Source organism: Peromyscus eremicus, chromosome 1 (genome assembly GCF_949786415.1).
Source record: "Peromyscus eremicus chromosome 1, PerEre_H2_v1, whole genome shotgun sequence".
Taxonomy (NCBI): Eukaryota; Metazoa; Chordata; class Mammalia; order Rodentia; family Cricetidae; genus Peromyscus; species Peromyscus eremicus.
Genome location: NC_081416.1, coordinates 192,814,067 through 192,826,451, shown reverse-complemented (window position 1 = coordinate 192,826,451; position 12,385 = coordinate 192,814,067). Strand labels below are relative to the sequence as shown.

Genomic DNA, 12,385 nt, shown 5'->3' with positions numbered 1-12,385 from the left:
ACCAAGACACATTCACAGTGTTGTTCATTGTGGTTTTATTCATAATACCTAGAAACTGGAAACAGTCTATATATCACTCAGCACAAGAATAAATAAAGCAAATACGGTACATTTACACAATGTGGTTTAAAAATGACATCATGAAATTTTGTAGGCAAATGGATGGAAGTAGAAAAAAATCAGTTTGAGTGAGGTAACCCAGATTCAGAAAGACAAATATGGTATGTACTCACATGTTGATATTAGGAGTTAAGTCAATGATAACCAAATCATAATCTGCAGAATTACAGAGAGTAGGTACAGAGTAAAGGTTTAGAGAAAACACATAGAATTAGGGAAGGGAAATAGAATAGATAATTATGAATGTATGGGGACATTAGAATGGGAGATCTGGCAGGAAGGGGGAGGAGACAGGGGTGTAAGGGAGGAAATATAGTGAATGACAGCAAAATATTGAAGAGGAGAAGTATAGAAGCCTTAAAAAATAGAAATCCCTGAACTGTATACATATGAAAATGTGGTCTACATGAAATCACCAAATAACAGGGGAGACAGTGTCCCAACTGGCCATCGCTTGTCACCAAGTGAAACTCCAGTACTGGGGCCGGGTTACATCTAACTGAGTAGTTGGGTGTAAAGGGGATCCATGGGAACTGAAAAGTCACCTGGGCTATTGCCAAGACAGTGGACTGTTTTCCATAAACTGACATCAAGGTCTCATTGCAAAGACAACACCTATACGTATCATTGACCACACAGAAATTGACATAGTGCTCACATAGAGCCTTCATCCATGTGTTCTAGCATCTTTGGTACAGGAAGTTACTCTGTGTGCTACCAAAAAAATGTGGGCAACCAAGCCAGACACCAACCCTTTATCTAAAATGGTGTACTGCCTGCAAGATATGCTAAGGGCAATAATGGCACAAAGCCGCTGTGCATAATTGAACATTAACTGATTTGATTTTAGGTCCACTCCATGAGATAGAACATGTACTTTTCACTGTGTAGGTCACCAGGAACCAGAAAAAAGATAGTTCTTGGATCTTGGGTATAACCATGAGATGTTATCAAAAAAAAAAAAAAAAGAAAAAAATGATAAAATGATTCCTAAAGGTATTCTGCTATACTCATGGATCAATGCTACGTTTGGCCATTATTAGAGAAGCTTCCCTCTTCAGCAAATCAAAATAAATACTGAGATCCACAGACAGACATTACACAGAGAGGGAGAGGCCTTGAATACTAAGCCCTTAAATGGGACATCACCATCAAATTTGTCCCCTCAAAGGTCTGTGAATCCAGTGGAGGAGGAATCAGAAAGACTCTAAGATATAGAGCTGGTGAAGGACACTAAGTAAACAGGCCTTCTAAATCAACATGACCAAAGGTCCTCAGCATACATATTATGGCTTCCAGTTAACTGTTTTTATGGGATTCCTGAGTGTGCAAATAAGTAGATCTCTAATTTTTCTGCATCCTTGTGGGGTCTTTGTGTTCTGGTAGATTGTCCTGATAAATTTTTATGTGATAGTTTTGTTTTATCTTATTATACTTTATTTTGCCATAATTCAATATTATCTCTTAGAAGTCTGTTCTTTTCTAATGACAGACAGAAAGACAGTGAGTCCAAATGGGAGAAGAGGTAGAGAGGTACTGCAAGGAGTAGAGGAAGGAGAAACTGTAATCAGGATATATTATGTGAGAAAAAAATCTATTTTCAATAAAAGAAAAAAATGGTCATGTAATTATGTTAGCAAGGTGATGTGTAGAACTCTGCAAGATCCAGTTTGAGATAAATACTATTTTTCCAATATGTGTGATTTAAACCCTAATGCTGTTGCTCATTCTAATGCTTTATTGGAATTTTCCATACCCAATTATTTATAGCAGTTGGTTTGCTGCAACAATGGGGATGAACTTTAGTGTGTGAGCACATGTGACTCTGAGCAGAAAATATTTTTTATCTGGGTATCTACAAATACATTTCAAGAACTTTATGTATATTACAAGATTCAACTTTCTAAGCCATATAAAGGAAAACTTTATCAGAGAAAAAAGAAAGAAAATAAAAAGACAAACTGACATGCATAAAGTTTGGTAGCTAAGGGCAGACATGAAAGGAAAAATTTCAAGGAAATAAAAATGAAAAAAGGGCCAGGAAACCCTCCCAAAAGATTTACAGCACATTCAAGACCATACTATCTATTTTCAGAGAAAAGACCACAGGCCTGCAATTTATGAAAAGAGGGAGAACAATTATGATGACATAACCAACAGTGGAGCAAAGGGCTAGTCAACATAATATAGGCGTGGAGACATTTTCATTGCTAACATACACAAAGGGAAACATGGAGAAAGGACTCCAGGATGGCTTTATCTACATTAACATTGTTCTAGCAAATTGGTAGTTGCGTTATTCTGTTTCTAATTCCTGAAAATAATATAACATATACTTATGTGAATAAATTTAGTTCTTAACCATTTGCACTTCTCAAATAATAAAGTTTTCATCTTTATCAGAACAAAAAATTATAAATTTTGATCTATGTACAAGGTGCTGCTTTTCCAGCTTAAACAGTCAACAATTCATGAAATAAAGAGGCTATAAATTTGAAAGAAAGCAAGGAAGTTATATGGGAGGGCTTGGAGGAAGGAATGAGAAGCAAGAAATTGTAATTGTATTGCAATCTCTCTCTCTCTCTCTCTCTCTCTCTCTCTCTCTCTCTCTCTCTCTCTCTCTCTCTCCCTCTCTCTCCTATATCTATGTATCTATATTAGGCATTGCATTATAAAACATTTTTGAATGACATGAAAGCACATACATATGTCATTTAATGTATAAAATATCCATAAAGGGGATGTATCTACAGAAAAACATACAAACTATTAAAATCTAAATTGTCAAAGATAATCTTACGACACATGGATTTTTAATCAATCGCTTAACTCAAGAACTATATATACAGGTGATTAGATCCTCTTTGAAATACCAAGTTAATCACATTTATTTCTGTAAATTTGAAAGAAAAATACTCCCATGGATACATAAAGAAGATGCTGTTCAGTTTTGTTTTACAAGGATCTGAGCCACTATACATAAATTGTACCATATAAAACCTAGTGCTGTGAAGCATAATGCTAAACCACAGCTTATATATTTTTGAAGTTATGATGATCATGATGAACACACTTATGCATGTAGAAAAATATGACAAAAATCACTGATGAAAGCACATATTTATGTGTGTGTGAAAATATGACTAAAAGCAAAAGGCGAGAGTATACAGGAAGTGTGAGGGGGAGAACAATACCTTTTAAAAAGTAAAAACAATACATTTAATTAGAAGCATGGCAGAAGTGTTTTAACTTTGCAGTATATATGCCTTTGTGAGTCTCATTCTGTATAAAATTATATATTTAGTGAATTTGTTACTGTAAACATATGTTAATCTTTTGTAGGAAAAAGTTTTCCTTCCATAAACATAGTATGATTTTATCTTTGATGTCATAAGAAGTCAAGTCATTTGACACATCACTGTATTCTTATACATGAAGAAGAAGAATACTACTCAAACTCACATAATAGAAATTATTACTTTTGCAGTCATATACTCCATGCTGCACAATCAAGAAAGCAATGCACATTGATGCAGATTGGTGAGTGAGCTGGTGACATTAGAGAGTAGAGAAAAAGAGGAGCCATACTTCTATTTAGCAAACTACAAAGCTGAAGATATCAATTCTGGATTTTTGCTATGTCAATTATAACATTCTGTGACTGTTTACATCTGAACATTTTCTCTCCTAAACTTTCCATGATCTGATGACTTAGCATCCTACCAAGGTTTTAGCAAATACACAGCAGTGTCACACTGACCACAATCCATCCTACTACTTGTTTGTTATTGTAATTTTTCATCCACTGGTTCTCAGCATGGCTCTGATCATGTGTTTCTTTGTTCCCATGCTGTGTACACAATTAATTGTGAATATCATTATTTCACCTCCAATTGTATGGAACCCTACCTATGTGGAAACATATTAGTGGAATAAAGAATGACTTATTTCTTAAAAAAAAAAACTATGATTATTTCTTGTTAACTAGACCAAGGAATACAACCGACTTGGATGACTCTATCCCTTAATTTTGCATATTTAGGACAGGCTAACAAATAGCCCAGAGTGTTGACCATCAATCTGATATGTCTATATATATGACTATATTTATAAAAATGAGAAAGGACATGTTAGAAATGTATGGAGCAAGTAGGTAAAATGAAAACCTACCTGAGAACCAAAGAATATCAGACACAAACATTTAGATGCAAACTCTGACACAGGTGAAGTGTTTTTACAGCAGAGAAGTACTCACAAATTCTAATTTTGACACTTGGGATTTGGTATCAGCTGCATAGAAAATACAAGATTTTTCTTTCTAGCATCACATCAGTCATTTAGAATCCACTGCTTTTAGTGGCATTACCTTGTCTTACTTAAGCACAATTCCAATTTGAATGCTCTAAAGTACTTACTGGTGAAGCTTTGTTTAAGTCACCCTTCTTCTAAGCATCTAAAACATAAAGCATGTGGCACAATACACATGATAAATTAAGACTATGATATTACAATTGCCACATGTGGAAGCAAAGATTAATTTAAAAAAATTCTCACTTCCCCTCCGAGAGAGAAAATCAACAAGAATACATAGTTAAATAAGCATATCAGAATTAAAATGGGATTGTTATGATAAAAAATGTAAAGAGTATGGGAGTTTGAATCTATGCATACCATTCAAAATGGGAATTTTGAACTCTAAGAATTAATAAAGAACAACAGCACTTACTGTAGGTAAAAGTCCACGTAAAAATTTGGCTTAGTGTCATCAGGAAGATTTTTGCCTGTGTAGAATGTATGAAGAGGAAAAAATGCACCGATCACCACATCTCCTTCATGGTGAAATTCTTCTGTGATTCTGAAATAGCACTCAGAGCTGCTATAGGCCCACAAAAGTTTAGGAATCTGCAGAAACCAGGGAATAAAAATCCAGGAGAACATTGTACTAATACATGTGTCTACACAGCCATAAATCTGCTGGATGCAGATCTCAATGTCCAGCAGGTTTGTACTCAGCTAATATGGTTGTGGGCATATGTGCTTCTAACTTTGCTCATGAGTGAGGCTGTCACAATTATCAACCCAAGATCTTTCCACTTCCATTGAGAATTCCGAAACTCTCTCTTCCCTTAGGCTCTGCATCTGGGGCTCTGTGTTTATCTGAAAAACAAGCTGTGAGATATGTTTGTGGATCTTAGTCTGTAGCCACAGGCACCATGATTTCAGCCAAGACAACAGACACCAAGAGCTCAGGGATGACATCCTCTTGGGCTAATTTGACCACAAGTGTGAAGAAGGAAACTTTTCATGTTAAACAACATGGCTAATGCTAACAGGTTACATCAGAGCATGCCTTCTAGGGGAAAGGGCCAGAAAAGGTCCATGCTGGGCCTATACAGTCAAAAATAAGTGGGTATTCAGGCTCTCCAGAACCAATGACCACCTATGTAACTGTTCTCTGACTATTGTCTGTATGGGTCTCAGAATCACTTTCTGTGATACAGGTTCATCTGCAGATCAACATGATGCCTACAACTCAATTTCTTTCTCCCTTTGGGAAAATGAATGACCCTGTCATATTTTTTGTATTCTTCACTTTCAAATGAACCCTTTACTCTCTGAGCAGAAATCAAGCTTCCTGTTTACAATCAGAGCTCTGAGCTTGTGTACCACACCTGTCTTCTTTCATTCTTGGTAAATGTCCAGTGAAGGCCATGGTCTCATAATCTATCCATGCATCTAGAGGTCTGGGTTCAATTGCCATTTACTATTTCCTTATAACATGAGGATATGTGAGAAATTCTTGTCTTTCCTCCATCAAAGATAATAGCAGAAAAGCATCTAAATGCCTTCTACCACCAAATATATTGAATGAAACTATCTTGAGCAGGACTTTACTTTTATAAACTAATCAAACAAGACTTTTTATTGTAGGATTCCCATTAGACTTAACCATGTGTGTATTGGGGGAATGGCCTAGTAACATGGCGGACACATTATTAAATAATTTTAGTGTTTTTCTGACACATCTCTTTTTCAGTGTATGAAATGAATGGTCCTGAAAACATAATATATGCAGATTCAGGAAAAAACTGTACAAGAGGAAAATAGAACATGACAAACTGTTACTCACAAATGTTTTTGGATAAATTGGAAGAAAAATAAGTGTTTAGACAAACAAGATTAACTTGTCAGACAGGTTCTAGTACTTACTGATAAAGTGCAACTATGCAACACTGATCTCCCTTTCCTCATCTCTTCAGCAAGGGACAGACCAGGTCTACTCTGTGCTTTCCTTCATGTCTTTAAGTCCTTGAGTTAAAAAAGGTACACTTAAAAGTTTTACATTTAGGGTCAGGCAGTGGTGGCACATGCCTTTAATCTCAGCACTCTTGAGACAGAGGCTGATGGAGCTCAAGGTGAGCCTGATCTACAGAGTGAGTTCAAAGACAGGCTCCAAGAGAAACCCTGTCTCAAAAAATGTCCAACTTTTAGGACAAACAGTCAAACTATATTGCGATTCAGACCTAACAAGAATATGAAATTTATAAGGAAATTCCTACCAAAGGATTCTCAAAATTGTTTCACAAATCTTTCAAAATTAACCTTTTCTCTCTTTGTCAGAAATACTGGATCATAGGTCTGTTTGACAATACGTTTGTCACTCTTAGAGTTTCAATACATAAAACATTAGACTGACTGTTCTCCTCTGCAGTTCTATGTGTCAGAGAATCCATCAGTGGATTTGCAACTCCAATTTCATGACCATACCCAGTATACTGTTCCTCCACAGTCCATGTCAAAATGCAAAATCTATAGATAAGATTGTGATGTATAATTGCGTGCATTACCCCTCAAAAGAATATGAAAATTTCCTCCTTGTAATTTTTTCCATGTTTCACTAAAGGAGGACACTAATAAAATTATATTTTAATTAAAAATATAATCACATAGACACACATACACACACATATAAGTAGATCATCATGAAAGCCACAAAATGTTAATAAGATATAATTTTTACAAGAAAAAAACTGTGAAATATCAGGTTTTCTCTATATATACTCCACCTTTGCCACCCTGTCCAATATGGTAATTTCTTCTTATTTTCACTTTAACCTGTCACTTAATAAAATTGCTCAACTTGTTTTTAATATGTTTTTCAATTTATTTATTTTATTTGTATGAGTTTTTTTGCCTGCATGTATATTCCACCACATGTGAGCAGGAGCTAAAGAAGATCCCAAGAGATGTTGGATCTCATGTAACTTAAATTACATATGGTTGTGAGCTCTCTTTGTGAGTGCTGGTACTGAATTCTGACTCTTTGAAAGAGAAAGAGGTGTTTTTAACACCGAATACTCTCTCATGCTCCTTTCAAGGCTTACAAGGAAGTCTCCATGTAACATGAATCTTGAAAGTTCTTATTAATAAAAAACCTGGAGGCAGACATTGGGGTGAAATTTGAAAGATCAGAGAAGCAGAGCAAGCAAGCCACAAGTTCTTACTTCTATGAAATCCTCAAGACAGCAAGTTCCTGCAGGCAGAAACTCTATTTTTTTATTATTAAGAAATTTTCTATTCATTTTACATACCAACCACAGATCTCCCTCACCTCCCTAATCCCACCCTCTAGCCATCTCCCCCTACACCATACCCCATTCTCACCTCCTCCAAGGCGAAGCCTCCAAAAGGGAGTCAGCAGCACCTGATCTACTCAGTTGAGTAAGGACCAAGGCACTCACCCTGCAACAAGGCTGTGTAAGGTGTCCCACCATAAGCAGTGGGCTCCAAAAAGCCTGCTCATCCACGAGGCATGCATCTTGATTCCACGGTCAGGAGCCCCCTTAAGCAGATCAAACCACATAACTGTCTTGCCTATGCCAACGTTCGTGGTATGAATTCACCAAAAAGCTACTTGTCTGAAGCCTTTTGGGCCCCAGCTCAGACCCAAGCTACACATTGCTGGTTGTGGTGGCACATTAGTAGGATTTGCTGAAGGAGGCAGAGGCAGGAGAATCCCGAGTTTGGGGCCGGCCTAGGAAGCCTCTAAGGAGAAGCTTTGGCCAGGGCCGAGCCACAAACAGTGGTGGCACCATGGAGGCAGAGGCTGCTACTCTGAGTTGCTGGCTGCTTCTCATTGTGTTGGTGACTGCAGTGATGCTGCTACCTGGGATGAAGGGTTTTCTACCGCTCTTTCAGAGAAGAATTGCCAGGACCATTGTGTTATAAGAAAGCATCGACGAAGGTCAGTTTGGAAACTGCCATGTTTGTCCTTCTGAGTCTGGGTTACCTCACTCAGGATGATATTTTCTAATTCCATCCATTTGCCTGCAAATTTCATGATGTCATTGTTTTTTACTGGTGAGCAGTACTCCATTGTGTGTATATGCCACATTTTCTTTACCTAGGGGCATCTAGGTTGTTTCCAGGTTCTGGCTATTATGAAAGGTATTGCTATGAACGTAGTTGAGCATGTGTTCTTGAGGGAAGATTGAGTGTTCTTTGGGTATAAGCCCAAGAGTGGTATAGCTGAGTCTTGAGGTAGCTTGATTCCCAATTTTCTGAGAAATCACCATACTGATTTCCACAGTGGCTGTACTAGTTTGCACTCCCACCAAGAGTGGAGGAGTTTTCCCCTTTCTCCACACCCTCTCCAAGAAAAGTTGTTATCAGTGTTTAAGATCATAGCCATTCTGACAGGTGTAAGATGGTATCTCAGTGTAATTTTGATTTGCATTTCCCTGATGACTAAGGATGTTGAGCAATAATTTAAATGTCTTTCGGCCATTTGATATTCTTCTGTTGAGAATTCTGTTTAGCTCTGTAGCCCATTTTTAAATTGGATTGTTTGGTGTTTTGCTGTATAGTTTCTTGAATTCTTTATATATTTTGGAGATCAGCCCTCTGTCAGATGTGGGGTTGGTGAAGATCTTTTCCCATTCTGTAAGCTGTCGTCTTGTCTTATTGAATGTGTCTTTTGCCCTATGAAAGCTTCTCAGTTTCAGGAGGTCCCTTTTATTAAGTGTTATGCTCAGTGCCTGCGCTACTGTTGTTATATTTAGGAAGTGGTCTCCTGTGCCAATGTGTTCAAGGCTACTTCATACTTTCTCGTATATCAGGTTCAGTGTAACTGGATTTATGTTGAGGTCTTTGATCTAACTGGACTTGAATTTTGTGCATGGAGATAAGTGTGGATCTATTTGTAATCTTCTACATGTTGACGTCCATTTATGCCAGCACCATTTGTTGAAGATGCTTTCTTTTTTTCCATTGTGCAGTTTTTGCTTCTTGTTAAAAATCAGGTGTTCATAGGTGTGTGGATTAATGTAAAGTACTTCAATTCAATTCCATTGGTACTCATGATGATTTTTTTTTGCCAACACTAAGCTTTTTTTTTTATTACTAGAGCCCTACAGTATAGCTTGAATTTGGGGATGGTGATGCCTCCAGAAGCTGCTTTATTGTACAGGACTTTTTAAAGCTATCCTTTTTTTTCCATATGAAGTTGAGTATTTTTCTTTCCAGGTCTGTGAAGAATTTTGTTGGGATTTTGATGGGGATTGCACTGAATCTGTAGATTGCTTTTGGTAAGATTGTCATTTTTGCTATGTTAATCCTACCTATTCATGAGCATGGAAGATCTTTCCATTTTCTGATATCTTCTTCAGTTTTTTTCTTCAGAGACTTAAAGTTCTTGTCAAACAGGTCTTTTACTTGCTTAGTTAGCCATCCAAAAGTATTTTATAATATTTGTAACTATTGTAAAGGGTGATGTTTCTCTGATTTCTTTCTCAGTCCATTTATAATTTGCATATGGGAGGGCTACTGATTTTTTTGAGTTAATCTTGCATCCTGTCACATTACTGAAATAGTTTACCAACTGTAGGGGTTCCTTGGTTGAATTTTCGAGGTCACTTATGTATACTACCGTATTGTTTGCAAATAGGAGAAGTTTGACTTCTTCCTTTCCAATTTCTAACCCTTGATCTCCTTTTGTTGTGTTATTGCTCTAGCTAGAACTTCAAGTACTATGTTGAATGGATATTGGCAGAGTAGTCACCCTTGTTTTGTTCCTGATTTTAGTAGAATCACTTTGAGTTTGTCTCCATTTAAGTTGATGTTGCCCTTGGCTTGGTATAAATTTCCTTTATTATGTTTAGGTATGTTCCTCACATTCCTGACCTCTCCAAGATCTTTATCGTGAAGAGGTAATGGATTTTGTCAAAGCTTTTTCAGCATCTAGTGAGATGATTGTCTGTTTTTTTCTTTCATTTTGTTTATATGGTATATTTCATTGACTGATTATCATATGTTGAACCATCCTTGTGTCTCTGGGATGAAGCCTACTTGGTCATAGTGGATAAGTCTTGTGATGTGTTCATGGATTTGGTTTGCCAGTATTTTATTGAGTATTTTTGCATCAATGTTAATGAGGGACAGTGGTCTGTAATTCTCTTCTTTTGTTGCATCTTTGTGTTGTTTGTATATCAGGGTAACTGCAGCCTCATAAAAAGAGTTTGGTAATGTTCCTTCTGTTTCTGTTGTGTAGAACAACTTGAAGAGTATTGGTATTAGCTCTTCTTTAAAATTCTGGTAGAATTCTGCACTGAAGCTATCTGGTCCTGGTTTTGTTCTTGGTTAGGAGACTTTTAATGATTCTTTCTATTTTCGTAGGGGTTATTGCTCTATTTAAAATGTTTATCTGGTCTTGATTTAATTTTACTATGTGGTGCCTATCCAGAAAAATGTCTATTTCTTTTAGATTTTTCCAATTTTGTGGAGTACAGGTTTTTAAAGTGTGACCTGATGATTCTCTGTATTTCCTCATTGTCTGTCATTATCTCTCCCTTTCCATTTCTGATTTTAAAAATTTCGTTGTTCTCTCTCTGCCTTTCAGTTAGTTTGGATAAGGGCTTGTCCATTTTGTTGATTTTCTCAAAGAACCAACTCTTTGTTTCATTGATTTTTTTGTACTGTTCTCCTTGTTTCTATTTTATTGATTTCAGTCCTCAGTTTGATTATTTCCAGGCATCTACTCCTTTTTCTAGAGTTTCAGGTGTGCTGATAAGTTGCTATTGTGAGATTTCTTCCAATTCTCTATGTGGGCATTTAGTGTTATGGATTTTCCTCTTAGTATTGCTTTCATAGTGTCCCATAAATATGGGTATGTAGTACTTTACTTTTCATTGAATTCTAAGAAGTTTTTAATTTCTTTCTTTATTTCTTCCTTGACCCAGTGGTGATTCTGTTGAGTATTATTCAATTTCCATGAGGTTGTAGGCTTTCTGTAATTTGTGTTGTTGAAATCTATCTTTAAGCCATGGTGGTCAGAGAAAATACAGGAGGTTATTCCAACTTTTTTATGTCTGATTTTTTTGTTGAGATTTATTTTGTGACCAAGTATGTGGTGAATTTTGAAGAAGGTTCCATGGGTTGCTGAGAAGAAGGTATATTTTGTGTTTTGGTAGAATGTTCTGCAGATATCTATTAAGTCCATTTGAGTCATAACGTTTTTTAGTTCCTTTATTTCTCTGTTAAATTTCTGTCTGACAGACCTGTTCATTGGTGATAGTAAGGTGTTGAAGTCTCCCACTACTAGCATGTCGAGTTTGAAGTAGGGTTTAAGCTTTAGTAATGCTTCTTTTACAAATGTAGGTGCCCTTGTATTTGAGGCATAAATATTCAGAATTGAGACATTATTTTGGTGGATTTTTCCTGTGATGATTATGTAATGTCCTTTTTGATCTCTTTTGATTAATTTTAGTTTTGAGTCTTGTAGATGTAACCAACCGTCTTATTAAATAAGATACACAGAGCCAATTCAGAGAAGAAAGCCAAGAGGTCAGAGCTAAGAGCCTCACCCTTCCTGCTTCAGTGATCCTCTTCAATCAAGAGAGCTCTCCGAAAAGGGGCCTACTTCCCGTGTGTATGTCTTTATATAGTCTAGCTGTTCTGCCTTCTCATTGGTTGTAAACCTAAACACGTGACTGCCTTGTCACTGCCTGTATGTACCACCCTCCAGGTCCTTAAAGGCGTGCGCCACCACCGCCACGTACTTGCTCTGGCTCTAATAGCTCTGACCCCCAGACAACTTTATTTATTAACATACAATTAAAATCACATTTCAGTACAAGTAAAATACCACCACATTTCCCCTTTTCTATTTTAATAAAAAGGAAAAAAAAGAAAAAGGTTATAACTAACAAAAGAAAAACTATATACAAAAGTACAATAACTATATACAATATATACAAATAATAAATGT

The 12,385-nt window shown here is 36.5% G+C and overlaps 1 protein-coding gene across 1 annotated transcript in view; it reads right to left on the bottom strand.

Moving 5' to 3' along the window:
* The window catches only part of LOC131902696 (vomeronasal type-2 receptor 116-like), a 49,054-nt gene extending 43,996 nt beyond the window's left edge, over nt 1–5,058 (bottom strand). Inside the window, exon 1 of the mRNA XM_059253703.1 lies at nt 4,847–5,058. Within this exon, the coding sequence (XP_059109686.1) occupies nt 4,847–5,058 (212 nt within the window). The remainder of the gene's footprint in view (nt 1–4,846) is intronic.
* Nucleotides 5,059–12,385: the final 7,327 nt, after the last annotated feature.